At 37.4% G+C, this 20,890-nt stretch overlaps 1 protein-coding gene across 10 annotated transcripts in view; it reads right to left on the bottom strand.

Moving 5' to 3' along the window:
* Nucleotides 1-13,045: 13,045 nt before the first annotated feature.
* Nucleotides 13,046-20,890, bottom strand: part of arhgef37 (Rho guanine nucleotide exchange factor (GEF) 37) — a 148,130-nt gene continuing 140,285 nt past the window's right edge. For all 10 annotated transcript variants that reach the window (XM_069898758.1, XM_069898759.1, XM_069898757.1 and 7 more), the window contains 2 exons: nucleotides 19,144-19,319; nucleotides 13,046-17,444 (listed from right to left, as the gene is read on the bottom strand). In XM_069898758.1, the coding sequence (XP_069754859.1) occupies nucleotides 17,238-17,444; nucleotides 19,144-19,319 (383 nt within the window). In that variant the 3' untranslated portion in view covers nucleotides 13,046-17,237. The remainder of the gene's footprint in view (nucleotides 17,445-19,143; nucleotides 19,320-20,890) is intronic.

The raw sequence follows: 20,890 nt of genomic DNA, 5'->3' as shown, positions 1-20,890 counted from the left end.
CTTTCGAACAATAATTTTTTTAAACTATTTTGTTTTGCCAATTCACTGATTTAGCAATTGTTGCATTGCTGCAAAGTAAAATTATTGAAGCTGCAAACAAATGCTGTTTCTTCAGATAAATCAATACTGTAATAGATGATGTAATCCAAGCCAGAGCAATATAAAATTATTCAGCTAAATCTTTTACAATTAACAAGAAATAGGTACTCAAGCATATCTTTAGGGTACCAAAATCATAACCGTACATTATTTCCACCATCTTGCTGTTCCACATTCAGCTTCAAATAGATTAACAGGTTTTTGGTTTTAGTCCAGTGGTTCTCAATTTTTTTCTTTCCACTCACCTACTGTAAGGTAAAACATCATGAGATGGGAATGTACGGGGCAGTAACAAGATGTGAATGCATCCTTGTACTTACAAGATAAGAGAGACATTGATGGATTGAGAGGCAGGAAGCTAGCAGGGAAAGGATAGCAACAGTTTTAGTCATTGGACAAGTAATGATATGATGATGTTCTAAGCACATATCCAAGGGTATAAAAAATCACCATTTTGCTGATAACGGCAGAATACATTCTCCGACTAACTTTGTTAGTCGCAAGTGTTACAATCCGGTAATAAAGAACAAAGAACCCTGATTTCGACTCAGCCTGGTGTTTGTCTCACTCATTCATGAACAAAGCAGACCTAACACTACCACTTTAAGTAAGCCCTATGCCATCAGTGCTCTATGATTAGTAAGGGATTGCTTAAGGTGGTAGGTGAGTGGGAAGGGAAGGTTGAGAATCACAACTCTAGACCTAGTTGTTACTGAAATATTTTGCTTGAGAAAAATTGTCATTGGCCCATTTCCTTTGGAGTTAACAAACCGTGCACATAACGAGTCAATTAGGTACGGTGGAAACAGTTGTTTTCAAACTTTTTCTATCCACTCACATACCACCTTAAATAATTTTTTAACAATCACAGAGTGCCTGTGTCATAAGGAATACTTAAAGAGGTATGTGAATGGAAAGAAAAAGGTTGAGAACCACTGCTCTACTCCATGATGACCATTAGTTCTGATTTGCAATCACACAGCATTAGATTAAATTCAGGCATGAGAAGACTTCAACCTCCTTGGACGCTGAAAATATCACTGATGAATAGAAACTTTCTGGAGAGCTCTGGTCATAGTGATGAACAGCTGTGCCATTCAAAGCTGACATCCATTGAATTAGGGAGATAGCGATTTGAACACCAGGTCATTTGAATCTTCATAATTACTTTTTTTAGTCATTGTTCCAGTTCCAAATATCATCTTGCTTTAGCTCTCAATGTACAGAATTATGCAACAATTTTCTTCTTGCCAAATGTGACTTATACCATCAGTGGGAGATAATGAGACAGTTGCCCAATAAAAGTTAAGCCATCAGCCAAGAATTATAATGTTCGAGTTCCTGAATTATTCAGTCATACATTGTGAAAGACTTAATGCCAATTCTTTATTATTCCTCATTCTTACGATACACATTTTGCATGCATGTCCATTCTTGGTGCTGTTTCACTTGTGCCAATTTAAGGAACCAATGTAAAAGTGCTTACAGAGGGCCATCAATTTGCTATTGAAGAATTCACAAGTGGAACTTGAACTGGATAAAATGTCCGGTCTGCATGCAGAGGTGAAAACAAATTATTTAAAGTCAAGATAAAATGAGCCTTCAATGATTTATTCTCATTTTGATAAAGGCTAAAACTGCCCTGTCATCTCCAGAAATTGAGTCTGCAAATCCAGAATAAAACATTTGATTATGAATCTCAGTCTGATGCTAACAACTTTCTTGTTTCTATCCAAAGAATGAAATTATTCACCCTCTAATCTCTGTAAAAATGGGTAGTTTTGGAGCTGCTTGAAAATTGCCAATGTAAAATAAATGTAAAATAAATGTAAAATAAATGTAAAATAAATGTAAAATAAATGTAAAATAAAATTTCAGTGCAACTCCAATTACCTGAAATCGGATTCTCCGAAATCCTCACTCATCTGAATTTTTAAACATTTTTCAGATAAACAAGGATAACAAAAATCCTCATTCATCCAAAATTTTCTCGGAGCCGAACTGACCAGGGACCCCGGGCTCCCGACGGTGGCGGCAGTGGACCTCAAGCTCCAGGGCAGGAGACTCGGGCTCTCGGCATGAGCGGGGCCTCAGTGGGGAGGTGTCAGTGATCGGTGGTAGCCAGCATTATTTTTGGTGAGAATTCAACATTATTTTAATCCTTAGAAAGCCTTGTTGTTTGTTGTTGTTTAAACACTGTTACAAGTGATTTGCTGTTGCCACTGGGCTGTTTTTAAAAATGACCAGTTCTCTGAAAGAACTGTTTATCCTAATTGGGCCCGGTCCCGACTATTTTTGATCATCGGAGTTGAACTATAACTCAAGGAACAACCCAGCAAATGCCGGCTCCAATAAAGGTTTGACAATAGAACGGGATAAGGAAGTGGTTGGGGAGTAGGAACTTGCAAATCAACTTGCTCTCAGGAGACAGGTTGTATCAAATTGTTTAAATGAGGAAATGTCGCTAAACTCAGGTCCATTTTGCAAGCATTTCGTTGTTACTTCAGCATCAGGAAACCGGGCCCTGGTCATGGTTTGGAAAAAGTTCTTCATCATAACTACTTGTGGGCCAGGAGAAACAAAAACAATTCTAACCACCAATTTGCACACTCCTCAACACCACTAATCGCCAATCCTAACTCAGCAAACAAATCTGCAAATGTTCCAGTCACAACCTCATCATCACATTCAATGAGATAATTGAGCCACTTCAAAACACATTCCTTCCTCCTAAATTTCACTTTTCCTCTAATTTCCCCCTCTATCCATTCAACTTATGTGACTCTCGTCTTCCCCTTAAATCCATCCCTGTTAAATGATAGGAATTAACTGCCTTTTAACCACTTCACCTTCTTGTACAGGTATAACCACTTCACCTACCTGTATAACTACAATGAAGGTGGGACTTGGGGTTATTTTCTTCCCATGTCTGAGACTGCCAAGGTAGGCAGTACCAGAGCCGATGAGTTTCAGAACAGGTTCTGTTCATTAGGGTTCACATAGCATGAATCGTTGCCCAGACTACTGCATGCAGGAAACCTGGTGTGCTGTTAATGGGTATGGACAATTTACCTCACTCCCATCCCCACATTCATTCAAAGAGGATCATCCTTTGTCAGAATCCTTTACACCTTAATCTTTGCAAATGTCCCTGTTCTGGCCAATTCTTCAATAAATCTTTCACTCCCTAAACAAATGGCAATCTTTTCCAATTCTCGGTCCAATCAATTTCCGTCCCTGACTTGGCATTGAAGTAATTCTATTAAAGCCACCAAGACTATCCTCTTTGTCATTGCATCAAACAATCTATCTTTAGTCTTTCCTGATGGCAACAGCAAGAGCAGAGCATGTGCTGGGTGGTATGGATTCTAACAGCAGCATTCCCTAAAGGTGTTCTCGATAGTGGGGAGGGTTTTGCCTGTGATGTCCTGGGCTGTTTATACTACCTTTTGGAGGGTTTTATGCTCAAGGATATCGGTATCCCCATACCAGATCGTGATGCAGCTGGTCAGCACACTTTCCACCACACATCTGTAAAAATTTGGCAGGGTTTCTGGTGTCATATCAAATCTCCCTAAACTCCTGAGGAAGTAGAGGCGCTGACGTGCTTTCTTCATGATGGCTTTAGTGTGTTGGGCCAGGAAAGATCCTCCGAGAAAGTGATTCCCTAGAACTCGCTCACCCTCTCCATCTCTGATTCCCCGATGATCATTGGATCGTGTACCTTTGGTTTTCTCTTCCTGAAGTCAATGATCAGCACCTTGGTTTTGGTGACATTGAGTGCAAGGTTGTTTTTGGTGCACCAGACTGCCTCGTTTTCTCCTGCATGCTGACTCCTCCCCTTCCTTTATACAACCCACTACAGTGGTATTGTCGGCAAATTTGTAGATGGTGTTATTGTCATACCGAGCCACACAGACACAGGTGTAAAGTGAGTAGAGCAGGGGGCAAAGAAGTGCTCCAGTACTGTTGGAGATTGTGGAGGAGATATTCTTACCAATCCTCACTGGCTGTGGTCCAGAGCTGAGGAAATCCATGATGCAATTACACAGTGGGGTGTTGAGCTCCAGGTCTTGGAGTTTGCTGATCAGTTTTGAAGGGATGATGGTGTTAAATGTTGAACTGCAGTCAATCCTGATGAATGCATTTTGCTGTCCAGGTGTTCCAGGACTTTGTGCAGAGCAGTGAGATGGCATCTGACATAGAGATGTTGCTACAATGAGCAAACTGGAACTGATCCATGTTGCTGCTTAGACAGGAGCTGATACGCTTCAACACCAACCTTTCAAAATACTTAATCACTGTTGATGTAAATGCTAGTGGTCGGTAGCGATTAAGGCAGTCACTATGCTCTTCTTGGGCACCAGTATGATTGATGCCTGTTTGAAACAGCTGGGTACCTTGCCCTGTCAGAGTGAGATGCTGAAGATATCTGTGAATCAGGGATCGTGGGGGTGAGGAAGGGTAGCTCTTCCCAATTACTGTAGTCAACTTGGGCCTAGAAGGCTTTGAGTTCCTCTGTGAGTGAAGTTTTGCTGTCTGCTACTGCACTGGATTTGGTTTTGTAGCAGGTTATTTCCATTGGGCCCTGCCACAGCTGTCATTTCCATTTTCATCCGGAATCTCCACTCGACTGGGGGGTAGCTTTTCTGAGGTCATATCTGCTCTTTCTGAATTGATCTGGATCCCCATATTTAAATATCTCATCAATATGTTGTCACTCAACAGTCCCTAGTTGAGCCTGTCAAAAAGAATTGAGTCCCTGATATTTCAGTACTTCCAAGTGGATGAAACACAATCATTTGATATATACAGCAGTTCCTTTTTATGCTAGCTGTTGATAGAGTATGCAATGGAATTTATCAGTTGCAGCTCTGAATACCAAACATTGCCTTACAATGTCATTACATTCTGTACAATTTCAAAAGAATGTTTATACTTCTATTTAATAGCAGCTGGCAGAACAAGGACTTGCTAATTCCCATCTATAAAAACAGAGTTCTTTAATGGTAAAACCTTCTGACCTGAATAACACAAATATTTTAACTTAAAGGGGAGTCAGCTTTGAAATGTCTCTCAATCTTTCTTTGAAGAGTTGATATATAATGCTAAAATAAGAAGAATTAAATAATCCTTATCTTAATCCTGACACAACCTGACCTGTTTTTCTTTTTTTTGGTTGAGATAGATACAAATCATATTTATCTTGTTTTGATGCAATAAGTAAACCTGGTCACTTGTCCTACTTGCACACACATCAGGCCAAACATGGTCATTTTCAGAGGGTGTGACACACATTCTATGAAAGAGAAGCTCGAGCAGTGAAACCTCCCAGAACAGAGAGACAGGCATTCAGTCAGCAGTAAAGCACGGGAGCATCACTGGTGTATCTTTCTTGGAGAGCTCAATCCACATAGTTATGTTGGTAGAACCAGTACATGAAAGGTTAGACAGCCTCCAATAACCCACCTGCTAATTATTGAGTTTAGACATTAGCATTGGTAGCCAAGGTGTGATTATACAGGTACTCTCTGTCTTGCGACCTATGTGACTTATGTCCATTCGCACAAACGACCGAATTTTAAAAATAAATATATATAAGAAAAAATATAAAATTTACACGGTTTATGTTGTATTTGGAGTCTTCATTTGGCATGTGCCAAATTCACTATTGTCAGCGCGTTTAACTCCAGCACATGTGCCAACTGACCGCCAATATCCAAAATCTCTTGCACATATTGCAACTGGAACAGGAGTCTCAAGTGTTGCATTACAAATTTCTAATTGCAACTTCATAGGTTAATACTAAGCAATGTTTAAAGTTTTAGCCTTTTAAAATACAATAAAATATCTACGACTGAACAAAACATTTCTGAAAATGTATTTTAATGGACAGTTAAAGCCAAGGTAGTCAACAATAGTTTTCTCCCCATATTATAGCAGTGATTAAGCAGAAAAAAACATACTGAAAAGAGGATCAGTATGATCACTTAGAAGTGATTGTTGAAAGAGCCATCAGAACATCTAATTGATTACTGCCATCTCCTTTCAGCGTCAATTGCAGACATTCTTGAAAAGAAGGACAAGACATGCAAATATCTAAGTTATTCGTTCACTATCTACTAGGTACTTTATTGATAATGAACTGAATGATTCAAATATTTTGTCATGTCACAGACTGTAATCTTTAGCTGGTATTGGCATTTAAACAATTGAGTTCCACAATGTTCTCGTATTATGATTACATATTTGTCTATCACTGCTGCATTTCCCTCTGCAGCTTTAATTTGCTGGAGGTTGCCACAGATGGTCCAAGTGCACTGGTGAATATTAATAATGAGACTGTTGTTTCTTGACTTGAATATTTGTATCTTACTCATTTAATTCTACAATCACTCTAAAAGTGGACAGCAAATATTTGAGAGATAAAGCTAGTTACCTATCAATAAATGGTGTCATTTCAATGTAAAATTTATAATAGGGTGGCATGGTTGGTGTAGCGGTTAGAGCCATGCCTTTTACAGCGCCAGCGATCAGGTCCAGGGTTTGAATCAGATGCCGTCTATCAGTATATTCTCCCTGTGTCTGTGTGGGTTTTCCCTGAGGGCTCCAGTTTCCTCCCACCGTTTAAAACGTACCAGGGATGTAGGTTAATTGGGTGTAAATTGGATGGCACAGACTTGTGGGTCAAAAGTTAAATATAAAACATAATTTAAAGCATGTTAATTCATTGAATTTCTTTGATTTAAACTATAACTTAGTAACATCGATATAACTGAGAAAAAGAAGCTCATCTTCCCCTTCACATTTTTTCCTTTGCAGTTCTATGATTTGATTGTGGAGACAGCAAGGCATCTAAATTGGTGCAGAATCCTTCACCTGTGAAACCTCAGCAAGATGGAACTTTGTTACTGGACTCAATGTGGAACTTGCAGACTTGGATGGCCAATATGTTTAGGATTTTTACCACACACCATTTCTATTTAAATGGTTAATTACCAAGACAATGTTTGTGATTGTTCAATGAAAAAACTCAGAAAATATTGGAAACACTCAGGAGATCAGGTCACATCCCAAGAAGAGAAATTTTTCTGGCATTTTTGAGAAATAAATTATTGCAAAACAAATCCATTTTTTTTCTTTTAAAGCTAACTAGTCCTATTTTTAAAAGCCCAGTTATCAGATTCTGTCCCAACCCTCATCTTCCTTGTTGTTTTGATGTATAAAAACAGATTACTCTACTTACTTTCCAATACATCATTTTCTTTTCAAAGCTAGTATGTACAAACAAAATGAATTTTTAAAATTGCTTGTAAGTAATCAGTATAAGAGTTATTTCATTTGTATTTTTTAAAAATCTTGTCTGTACTCTGCATTGAAGGAGTATTTTTCTGGTTGGTTTGTTATAATTTGGGCAAAAAAGCTGCAAAAGAACAAAATTGAATAATTGGGTAAGCTAAGAACTCAAATAACGATCCAAAGCCCATGCTTTAAATTCCCAGTAATAAAAGAAACACTATTTATCGGCCATTTTATGTTGAAAAGTTGCCAACATTCCAGAAATATGACTTTTTCCTAATAACATGCAGCTGAAATAAAAGACCAGGTCCTAGAAAAAAAAGGACAGAATGGTCTCTGAATTTTGTATTTTAACATTTCAAGACTGAATTACATAATGTAAAGAAAAATTGTGGACAAGGACAATAGCATCCAACAATGAGAGCACAGCCTTATCATGTAGAAACAGACTTTCAGAGACCTTCTTCTGAATAGATCAAGAGGGACCAGGGGATGTCCCAGGCCAACACTGGGAAGCCAGTGCAAATGGTTATTTACTTGTTAGCTCTTCTTTTTCTTCCACATACCTCAGATTACTAATTCTCATCCCAATTCATAGTCCTCATGCAGCCCAAATATCCAACACCATACCCTCCCCAGACAGCAATCTATAATTATTTTATTTCTGCTGTAATGACCTAGACCAGCAGCAACAGAAATTCACCAATAGTAACTTCAAAACAATTTTTATTAATAACTATTAATAATGTAAAAGCTCACTAAACTCTGAACTTAACTTATGTACGTGTGTGTGTGTGTGTGTGTGTGGTAAAACCCAAACCATATACAGATCAGGTAAATTCTGAAGAGATGGTTTTAAAGTTCAATCTCAGAAATTTTTTGACCCGAAACTCAGTCTTTAAAACTATTCTTCAAAAGTCCTCAAACTTCCAAATTCTTTGTAGATTTGTTTTCAGAGAAACGTTTCTTCTTATGAAAAATTTTCCACAAATCCTGCTCTCTTGCATGGAGGTTTTGGAATCTGTGTTTCATACAATGATTCATTGCCACTGATTCCGTGTATCTTCCGTTATAAAGAGAGCTCCACAACAGACCTCCTTCACTGAAGGCTATGGGATTTCTCTGACTTCAGATGAAACTGATGCAATATTAAAGAGTCTCCGTGATGTGTCTTTAATTATATGACATCATTGCTGATTTTGTTTGAAGTTCCTCTCTTCCAAAAGTTAACGAAAAAATGCTTCTAGGCTGTCTGCACAGCTAATCAATAGATGGCTTTCCTGTGTATCCAGGGTTTACTCTAAATAAACATTCATCATCTTCAACAGTTCAATGGAGAATCACTTCAGTTTTTATGCCTGTGAACACAGCTTCCACTGAACAATGGATCTGCAGACATTTTGACTTTCAACATGAGGTTCTGCGTGTAAGTGTCTTTGTGTGTGTGTTTCTGACCAACCCACAAAGCCTTTTATAAGAAATATATATAATTTTCCTAAAGATTAATCATAGCACCATTCTGTCACAGTGCTCCCCAGTACCTCCCAGGATCAATCACTATCCACACAACCTCACCAATCAACATCGTCAATCACAGAAGATCCTTTCACCTTCCCATCCAAGCATGTGATCACCTGGACCTGGGGATAACCAGAGATTCTAGATTCATGTGGTGCTGGCTACACTAGAACAATAAATAGTGAGAAGGCATTCCTAATTTAAAGCCAGTACAATAACAGCAGAAGCCCTCATGGCCAGGCACTACTACATTTCCAACAGGATGGTCAACAAGCAAAGTATTTATTGTTGAGCTGTGCAGCAACCTTTTAAAGTCTAAGGCATGGTTAGTGTAATGGTTTAACACAATGCTGTAACAGTGCCAACAATCCAGATTAGAATCCAGTGTTGTCTGGAAGGAGTTTACATGTTCTTCCCATGACTTGCATGGGTTTGCTCTAGTTTCCTCCCACCCTTCAAAGCATACGAGGTTGGTAGGTTCATTGGTGTAATTGTGCAGCATGGGTTTCATGGGCCAGAGGGTCTTCTACCATTCTGTACGTTGAAATAAAAAATATATTCTTCACATGCTGACAAAATTCTAGTCCATGATATATAAAATTTCATTGTAACTATTCTGAATTTGGAGTAGCAATCCAGTATATTCCAATCAAAAAATGTACTCCATTTATGTGTAACAATGAAACATACTATCTTTTGTTACTTTCTTAGTAAAATTCTCATTGACAGATTAACTATTTGGTGGTTAATATTTACTGAGAGTGAATGAGGTTGCATCGAATGAAAGCAGAGAAGATCTGTAGGAGCAGCTCACTAACTGTCACCACGACATTGACTTGATTGTGGGTTTCAAATCTGTTGATTTAAAAATATTCTCATTGGCATATAGTGCAAAAATATAATAATTGAAATAAGAATGAAATTTACATTTTAAATAAAGTTCAGGACCCTGGAAATAAATATTGAGTTCACAAGTGAAGGATATGGGAAGATTAGAGACTGCAGAATTAAAGAGAACTTATGGGGATGAGCAGGTTGGAGTTGGAGGCTTGGTCATTTAAGAAGTTGGAGAAAAGCAGAGAAAATATGTTGATTAGAAAGCAAGAGGCATCAGTTTACTAAAATTAGAAACTGGGAACACAGATAATGGCAGTTTTGGCTGGGATTTGTTTCTATAGCTACAGTAATAAATACCAGGGTAATAACAGCTTTCAGATAGTACATAACATTATCCCACAAAGACATGACAACTGACAGCCAGAAGCTGCATTTAACGTCGTTGATGGCAGTGAATAAGAATCATGTTTTTTTGTGGTATTTGGAAATGTTTTTCACTTGACAAGAAAGGCAACTGTAACTGCATTCATTGCTCTGTGAGGTGACTATGTGGCAGTTTTTTTTTAATTGAGAAATTGAGCTGAAGGAGTAAGTTGCAAATGTTTAATCCTTTATGTTACTCCATTATTTTGCATTGTGCATGTATTATACCAAAACTATCAATTCATTAAAAACTTCAAATAAGAACAGAAGTAGGTCAAATAGGACCTCAAGTCCGCTCTGCCATTCAAACAAGTTTTGGCTGATCAGAACTTGGCCTTTCCCTCCCTCCCTTCCCCTCTCCCTGTCAGCTCTCCACCCCCTTCCCCTTCTATTCACCCAGCCATCCTTCCTCCCCTTGCTTGCTGCTTGGCCTTAATTCCACTTTCCTGACCAATCTCTTTAATACTTGATTTCCTTAACATCCAAAAATCCATCTCAGCCACTTATTGACTTAATGGCTTACCCACTGGAATATTCAAGATTCGTTGCCCTCTTCCTCATCTTAAATGGCTGAACCCTTATCTGAGATAATGCCTCAATCAATCCATTGACCTCATCAAGCATCCTGTGAATTTTTGTTTCAATAAGATCTTTATCAATCTTTTCTGGTTTCTGCTGACCTGCTCTCCTTTCCCCTTCCCTTCCATCTTCTTTCCCTCCTCCATCATCTCTCCACCCCCTTCTCTCTCTATTCACCCAGCCATCCCTCCTCCCCTTGCTTGCTGCTGTGCCCTCCCTCTCTTCTTCACCTATTACCTCCTGTCTTTGTAACCACACCTCCCAACTTACCTTTTCATTTGGATGCCCACCGACATTTTTCCATACCTTGATGAGGGGCTCAAGCCCAAAACGTCAGTTATGTGTTTTTATCTTTGCTAAACAAAGGACTCTGTTTGACCAGGTGACTTTCTCCAGCTTTGTGTTTTTACTTTTGGCTCTGAGATGTGCCTGAATTGGACTGCTCATGAAGATCAAAATCACTTCAATTTGGTATCTTTCCAGCTCCCAACACTAATAGAGTATTCTCAGGGTGAGGGTGTCAAATGTCATAGTCAAAGAAAAGAAACTACATAGTTTTACTTCATCTCCAGAAGAATAGACATGGGTAGTAAGCTGCAGTGTTATATTACTCCTAAAGAGATTTCCACGGAAACTTCCTGCCATGTGCACCTGAATGTGGCCTTAAAGGTTTATAAGGAAGCCCTCAAACAACAAAGCTAACTTCTGCAGGCACTGGTCTTGAGCAGCCTGTCAAGGAACTAGGAGCAGACTCCCAATACTTCCCATCAGTTCAGCATTCATTCATTAAAGGAGCAATGGTCCCTTGCAGCTTGACCTGTGCTTTTTGTGGAGAGGAATGTCCCTTTAAGAGCTGGCAACTTCAGTCACAATCTTCGAGGTAAACTCAGTCAGGAGTGAGCATTTGTGATGATCAATAAAATAATCTGCTTGAAACTGAGAAAGCTCAGTATTACATAACAAATGTGACAATACAGCCCCTTGAAACTTACAAATAAAGACTTTATCAGTCCTTCAAGGTCTGTTAATATCATTAAAATGTATGAAATAATTTTTAGGCCAAGGCATGCAGTCTACTCCTCTCTTCAAGTTCTGTTTGAAATAATGACAGGTGCTGGAGAACTCAAATAAATTTCCATCTCCTCACCCAGGAAGACTAAAAATATTGACATTTTGAATGCACACATGGAAGCAATTTTATTTGTCCATCACGACCATCAGTTGTGTTTTTTACTTCAGTTTTTTCAACTTTAAAATAAATTGCAAATACAAGAATTGTATATCTTAACAGATATCAAAACCCAAATTCCATTTCTTTTAAAAACACTTGTTTTAAAATAAAACACACACACACAGCTCACAAGTGAGATTTCTTCGGACCTTTATGCTGACCTCAATGTACAATTCAATCATTATTTGTCTCCATTAAAGAGCATGAACAATTTGAGACCATTTTGAATGCTGTTGTAATCAATATTAAAATTGTAGACTTGCAAGTTGAAGAGATAATCAGAGTTTTTTTTTCCAAATTTATACCAACAGAGGTATTTCATGACTTAATAAATACCAGTCGGTGTTGCATTTTGCTTTAATGCCATTATTTATATTAATTAAAAGAAGACAAAAAAGAAAATGCCAGTGCAATGCCATGCATTACCAGCTGCAAAGTAAAAATGCGGTCCTCAGGACTATGCTATGATTTACAAATGAATGTTTTCAATGCCAATGACAAGACTCAGTGAAATTACAGAAACTGTGTGCAAAAATAATTTTGGAAGTAAATTGGCATTCAGGTGGTTGTTCATTCTGGCAGTAACCTGAATGTACTTGTCTGGAACGTTCAATTGGTGTTTTGGTTGATGGGACAAAAATGCTGCAAAATATCTCTGAAGGTCAACTGTGAAATTAAGATGACTTAACTTCAAATGGATAAGCTTCATCTCATACACCATTAGAAAAGGGTAAAATAATATGAATGTGACTGCTGTATATCAATACAGTGGAAAGGGAAGTGTTTACAGTTTGCTACACAAACGAAGAGCTCTCTCACAATTATTTCGGCAAGAGAGATAAATGCTCAATGTGCTCATTTACTGAGTCTTGGAGTATTACATTTTTAGGGTAATGATGGTCTCTAAGTAAAATAAATAGGTGCCCTTAAATTGCTATATTCTATAAGCAAAACGTTTCACAGAAACCTGTGAATATATGCATCTTTGTAAATTATTAATTTTTTACCCTTTCGTAAATTTTAACCTTACAAAAATGACAAATTATTCACCCTGTTAACTGTAATTATCATTGTTTATTATGGAAGGGAAGTACTATTGATTTGAAAAATGAATTGGAATACAAATTTGTCCGGCATCCATCATTAACTGTATGACAACAATCATATATCAAGTTGATCACTTCATTCAGATTAATACATGTATGTGGCTGCTTTATGGTTCTTATTTTTGCACAATATAGTCAAAACATCAATGCATAGATGGTCCTTCTCTTTTGCATTACAAACATTAATAGGCCTGCTTTTCAATTGATGGGATATTAACACTGGACTTAAAATAACTGTCATTTAAAATATTTGATCGCCTAAAGTTGTCATATTACCAGCAGGTAGGCACAGGTAGGGCGGTTTTAGATGTATTTTTTTCCTCTGGTCATAAAGAGTGGGAATGGCAGCCAAGGCAGGGGAATGCTCCTCTTGCAGAATGTGGGTCATCAGGGAAGCCAGTAGCATCTCTGACAACTTCATCTGGGGGAAGTGTTTCCAGCTGCAGCTCCTGACAAGATGAGTTCAGGAACTGGAGCTGGAGTTGGATGAAATCCAGACCATTCAGGAGGCAGAGGGGGTGATAGACAGGAGTTACAGGGACATAATCACACATAGGAGATAGGATGAGGGTAGGTGGGTGACAGTCAGGAGAGGGAAAGAAAACAGGGAGGCAGTGCAGGGCATCCCTGTGGCCTTCCCCCTCGATAATAAATATACCATTTTGGTACCATTGGGCAGAGGAACCTACCAGTGACAAGACATGGCAATGAGGTCTCTGGCACAGGGTCTGGTCTTGTGGCTAAGAAGGGAAGGGAGGAGAAGAGCCGAGCTGTCGAGCTGTAGTAATAGGGGATTCCATAGTAAGGGGGACAGATAAGAGGTTCTGTGGAAGAGATCAAGTATCCCGGATGGTATGTTGCCTTGCAGATGCCAAAGTCTGAGATATCACAGATCGAATTCATGGCATCCTCAGTAGGGAGGGTGAGCAGCCAGATGTCTTGGTCCATAAAAGAACTCAGGTCGTGGGTAGGAAGAGTGAGGTTCTCAAGGAGAGTTCAGGGAGTTGGGCGCAATGTTGAAGCACAGGACCTCCAGGGTTGTGATCTCAGGGTTGCTACCCTTGCTAGGTGCTCATGAGGTTAGAAATAGGAGGATAATGCAGCTTTACATGTGGCTAAAGGCACGATGGAGGATGGAGGCTTCAGGTTTATGGATCATTGGGTTATTTTCCAGGGAAGGAGGGACATGTTCTGACAGAATGGTTTGCATCTGAACTGGAGGGGAACTAGTATTCTTGTGGGATGGCTTGCTAGTGCTGCCCCAATGGGTTTACACTAGATTTGCATGGGGATGTGAACCAGAGTGCCAGAGCAGATACAGGAATGGAGGAGTTAAAAGATAATGTGAAAATTGCATGCGCCGTTAGAAGTCAATGGGTTGTACATGGTGGAAATGTTCTCAGCTGCATCTATTTCAAGGACTATTGTAGGAAAGGCAAACAAGCTTGGAGTGTGGATTGGCAATATGGAACTATGATGTTGTGGTCATTAGTGAAACGGTTACAGGAGGGACAAGACTGGCAGCTCAATTTTCTGGGCTTCCGTTAATAGAATGGGGGGAGGGGGGAGGGTGAAAGGGGGTGGAGTGGCATTGCTCATCATGGAAAATATCACAGTTGTGTTCAGGCAGGACAGTCCAGAGGGCTCGTTTACTGATCTATATGGGTGGAGTTGAGGAACAGAAAAGATATGACCACACTCGTGGGGTTGTATGATAGACCGCCCAATAGACAATAAGAATTGGAGGAGCAAATCTGTAGAGAGATAGCAGACAGCCACAGGAAGCATAAGGTTGTGGGAGTAGGAAATTTTAATTTTCCTCATATTGACTGGGGCTCCTGAACTGTAAAAGGGCTGGATGGCTTGGAGTTTATCAAATGTGTTCAGGAAAGTTTTCTAAATCAATATATAGAGATATCGACTAGAGAGAGTGCAATATTGGATCTCCTTTTAGGAAACAAGTCAGGACAGATGACACATGTATGTGTAGGGCAACATTTTGGGTCTGGTGGTCATAATGCCATTAGTTTCAAGTTAATTATGGAGAAGGATAGGTTTGGGCCTTGGGTTGTAAGTATAAATTGGAGAAAGGCCAATTTTGAGGAAATGAGAGAGGATCTAGAATGTGTGGACTGGGATGTTGATTTCAAGCAAGGATGTGTGAGGTAAGGAGAGAAGTGTTTTTGAATGCCCATGTGTGTACTCAGAACTTGCTGTCAGATTTCCTCCCTCCATCATGGCACTGGCAGTGAGCAACAGTTCTCACAACAAATTCTGAAAAGTACTTACTTCCATCAAAACCAAAGTTTGTATAAATATATTGTTTGTGGATATTTTTATTTTGAATATCAGTGGAACTTTTTGTAAAATTATAACAAAATAAAGATAAATAATAGTAATTTTCAGAGACAACTTATGGTAATTATGATAAACAGCCATATTTAGCAACTAAAGGAAAAAGTAAAATAAAAGGTGGGAAATCTTTGAAGGGGCTGAAGTCAAAGTTGATGAAGAAGGCTGTTAGAATGTGATGAAAAATATTTCATTTGGTTTAGCCTAGCTCAAACGTTGATGAAATACAAATATAATGTTCTGAATGAGTCAATTTAAAACAAATTAAGTTATTCCATATTGATTGGGTGTAACTAGTAGAAAATTTGACCCAAAAAAAAGTGCATAACAATGAATGGGTTCATGTATCATGCAATACTGTTCATTTTTTTGAAATTACTAAAATGCTTTTTTTTAATTTAATTTAAAGATACAGTAAAGTTACAGGCCTTTCTGGCCCAAGGCCCTGTGCTGTCCAAATACACCCAATTAACTTGTATGTCTATGGAACATGGGAGAAAATTGGAGTACCTGGGGAAGCCCATGCAGACATGGGAAGAATGTACACCTTACAGACATCACTGGAGTCAAACCCAGGACACTGATGCTACCCACTACACTAACTCCCTGGCTATTGTTGTTTTCTCGATTCTAACATAAATGGAAAAATGGAGATTTTCAGAAGTACAGGAGGCATCTGTGGTGAGAGATACAGAATTAACATTTCATATTGCAGATCATGTCCTAAAATGTTAACTCTTTTTTTCTCTCTCCATTGATGTTGTCCAACTTGGTGAACATCTCTTCAATTTTCCATTATCATTTCAAATTTCAGAATTTGGATATTTTTACTCTTCAATTACCATTCAATTCTAACAGCACAGAGTCATCACCATCCCTCCGCCTGCCCCCAACTCCATCATCCCACCATTACTTATTAACAACAGTAAACTTTCAATTACAGTTATGTTTTCCATAATATTGTTTTAACACTCCATTTCCAATTGAATTAAGCGTGAGCATAAAGAAATATGCTGAAAAAACATGTAGAAATAAAATATTTTAATTGGGTATTGTTCGTAAATTAATGTGGCGTTTCTCTATTTGTTCCAATCCCAAATATTTAGTGTTTGCTTCCTAAAAAAATATTTTGTCCATCAAAGTTCAAGATAACAAGTTTTCTGAAATGAAGCAAATAGAACTTGAAGTAACAACAGCACGTTGTTTAAAATGTAGAACTGCCACCATATTATTTTCACAGGTGTGGCATATCAGTTCTCCAGATATATATATTTTTCATCTGAGCTGTTCAAGGGGTTACATCTCATGATCTATAATTCTATTCACCTTCGTTTTGGTAACATAAACTGTTGTAAAGTATCAAGGGAAGAGAATGAACCAGTTGAAACTGACAAGTTAGCATCTTTATAGGGATAGCTCATTATTTCTCAACATAAGGTTCAAAGAGTGCATAAATCAAACTGAGCAATTCACATTTTTAAGAATCAAATTGAACACAATTATAATGAACATATATTAAAATCTGAATACTGACTAATAATTAATAAAAACAAACATCCACCAATACTTCTTGTAATATTTTTCAATACAAAAACACTTTTTAAAAAATAATATAACTTAAATTATTTGTCACAGAACTGTTTTTTACCTCCTGAAATATTCTCACATTGTTTTACATATGTAAACAGCAAATTTAGTGTTTAATAATTCTTCATGACTCCTTGCTACCTCAAATAATATATCCAAGTGAAACATTTCATAAACCTCAAATAATAGAATGCTCATAATACATATTACAGAGCAAAGGAGTTCCTCCCTTCAGTCACAGGCACTTTCATTAAATAATTTGAAGGTACATATCCCTTTTGTCCATTTACTTCAACAAGGTACCATTCAGTGCTTCCTCTCTTATCATGAGCTTCCAATATAGTTACAATCTCTCCAGGCTGTAAATTGGCTTCATGAGGTCCTCTTGCTGCAAAGTGGTATGCTGCAATAACCTGAACACACAATGAAATACCACGGATAAGTACATTTGATCTTTACAGGCGTGGCACCTTCTGGTCATCACAGAATTAGGGCTTGAAGCTATTTAATATTTATTGCTAGTTAAATGAAATGAGAATAGCATTCATTCTCACTTAGAAATGCCATAAGGAAAATGCTTCCTCCCTGAGGAAAGAGGAAATCTTACTTTGTGGACTTCCCATTGAAAATCCGGGAAGTAGCCTGTTCTCCTTCCTTACGGAAGCAATTCTATTCGATTTTATTGGAACTCCTTTTTTTTTTAACTTTTACTATCATAACCTTATCTTTTTTTTTTGACTGGGAATGGAAACATGGTGACCTCCATAATGTTTGGGACAAAGTCAACTTTTTCCTTATTTGCCCCTGTGCTCCACAGTATTAAATTTGTAATCAAACAATTCACGTGATTAAAGTGCACATTCCGGAATTTATTCAAAGCTATTTAGATACATTTTATTTGACCATGTAGCAATTACATGGAGTCAAGGAAGATTGATTGCCTTTTTTTATTTTCCACGGATCCTGCATGACCTGGTGAGTTTCTCAAGCACCTTTTTGTATTGTACTAGACCCAACATCTGCAGATTTTTTGTTATAACCCATGTAGTTTGTTTGCTTTCTAATGTATGGGTATCAAGATGAAGTTGAATGAGACATTGGATAGGCCACATTTGGAATATCATATGCAGTTCTGGTCAACACAATATAAAAAGGAAGTGTTAGAACTACAAAGAGTGTAGAAAAGGTTTGGAAAGATACTGCTTGGAATGAATGGCTTTAGTTATGAGGAGATTAGAAAAGCTGGAATTGCTCTCACAGAAAGGGGTGATCACATCATGGTTCACAAAATTATGAGGTGCCAAATATAGGGGAGTCTAAGCAAAATATTTAAGGGAGACCTGAGGGTCAAGTTTTTTCCGCACAGAGCGTGGTGGTATATGGAACAAGATCACAGAGGAGCAGGTAGTGACACATATAATGACAGCATTCAAAAAACATTTGGACAGGTGTGTGGATAGGAAAGAAATAGAATGACACGGGCCAAAAGCAGGAAAATGAAATTAGTGTATCTTGGACAGGTCTGACAAATCAGGCTCAAGGGGTATGACTCTAAGAATCCACACCACTCCAGGAAGAAAGTAACACAAAACTGATTGCTCTAAAACTAAATCAATTAATTTTCAATTTTGATGTAAAACTAGATGCTCTATTCCATCTCAATTGCCAGAGGAAAAAAAACCACAAAATCCAACATATTTTGTCAGTCAACCTTGAGCTGGACAGACTTGGAAAGAATTATATAATTACTGAAGGCTTTACCACAATTCTTTAATGAAATCAATTTAAAACTTTTAAAATCAAAAGAAATCTGTAACTAATTTTAACAAGGATTTCAAAGAAGATTCACCATGAATTATAGCCATTTGACTTTCTATGATGTATATTTAGATTCAGTACTAAATGTGATATTATAGTTTAATATTAACAGTGTTTCATAGAGCCACACAATTTTTAATGTTTTTATCAGCAGATTATCCAGCATAATTATAATCCATTAGTTAAAAAAATTAATATTCATATTCTTCAACATATTTTAGAACATTATGTAAGAAATCCAAGGAAATTTCAGAAAATGTGATTGCATGAACCACTCAGTTAAAAGACCCTTACTTTATACCACATTGGATTTGGATGCAGGGAAAGAGCACTTTCAGGCAAATGACAAGACTTTCTTCTGGAATTTGTTTCATCACCAACGCCCACAAGTGATAACTCCTTTTTTCCACCAGGTTCCTTTTCAGGTTGATACAGGCTCAACTTTCCAGCAGGGACAAATCCTCTCTGCCCTGACAAAAGAAAGATTAATAATTTCAAAAGCAGCAATTTTTATAAGTTCAGATGTTTGAAGTACAGATTAATTTCGCAAATTGAAATATTGCAACATTTGGTTATGCAGACAAGTTGCTCATGGTATTTAATGTTTTATTATGCTTATAAAATTAATTAAAGTACAAAAAATACAATGGAGTTCTATTGAATTTATTGAAAAAAAAAATTTTTTTCCTATCTCGAATTGGAAGCATTATACATCTGTCCTGAAATATTGTAAAAATCATGGACATTGCTCTAAAAATTCAGCACATGCAATTAGATCATATTTTTTCATCAAAACTAGATATTCAGTTTATATGTGTTTAATTTGGAACAGAAAATGAGCTGCTTGAGTCAGGCTGCACCTGTGAAATGTATCATCGGATCAGGCTACATCTGTGAAATGAGTTGCTCAAATCTCTTTTGTCTGTTTAATTTTTTTTACTTAATTTCTTTAATCCACAGGTAATCTCACTCAAAGTGTTCTGCGGCTTCCATTCATTTCTTGACTGATTCAATGCTTTGTTTTTATAGATAATTATATTTTAAAAAATAGATCTCCCTTGACATTGATTATGGGTACTCTGTGTCTGCCATATAGCTGTGATTTGTGACAGCAAACCCACCATGCAAAATAAGCACACATCCTGCCACTGATTATCACTGATTGCAGTCCATGAACAAGAGCAGGTTTCTGTCGTTTGTGCAGAGGAAAATTAAAAACAGTAAGATTTATCTGCTTTCTATTTATTTTAAAAAGATCGGTACCATCATAAAATCATTGGAAGGATGTACAATGGACAGTAATTTCCTTTCTCAGGTTGTGGTTATTGGAATTGACATTGATTTTATATTCACGATAAATATTATTAATTTCTGTTAATTTTATCCTTTAATTAAAGGAGGTTAACGAAGGGCAATCCAATCTATTATTCCATCTTGTTCCTCCAGTATTATGTTTAGATTCTCACATACAGACTCTTAATTACAGATAATTAAAATAGAGAACTTGTGTTTATTTTCTAAAAACAGTTGGAATTTACAAAAAAAAACATTTTAGTCATTCTCTCATTTAGTAACATGGTTTTAATGCAAGAAATAGGTTTGTATTTCCTCTAATTCTAAAATTATCAACTTTACAAAAATATGCTCTACACTTCCAAAACATGCATACTTAACCAAATTACTAGGCAACACACCCCCTCCTAACAATTATCAATACAGTTTGTCTAAACATTTGTCATGCATTTGTACAAAACAAGCTATTTTGATCTGAAGTGCAATATCTTCTCAAAAAATTGAGTTACCCATATAGTTATCACTGGCTTTTAGGAAAGTCTAACAATGTTTCAGTCATCAATTCAATCATCATTTTAACACATGTAAAAGTATGTGTCTTTGGCAGCAGAATTTTAAAATGATTATAGGGTAGTTCCATGTTTAAGACCATAAGATTTAGGACCAGAGTTAGGCCATTCAGCCCATCAAGTTTCCTTCACCAATCAAATCATGGCTGATATATATTTTTTCAATCTCATTCTCCTTC

This window comes from Narcine bancroftii, chromosome 9 (assembly GCF_036971445.1).
Source record: "Narcine bancroftii isolate sNarBan1 chromosome 9, sNarBan1.hap1, whole genome shotgun sequence".
NCBI lineage: Eukaryota > Metazoa > Chordata > Chondrichthyes > Torpediniformes > Narcinidae > Narcine > Narcine bancroftii.
This window is presented reverse-complemented; position numbering and strand designations above follow the sequence as displayed.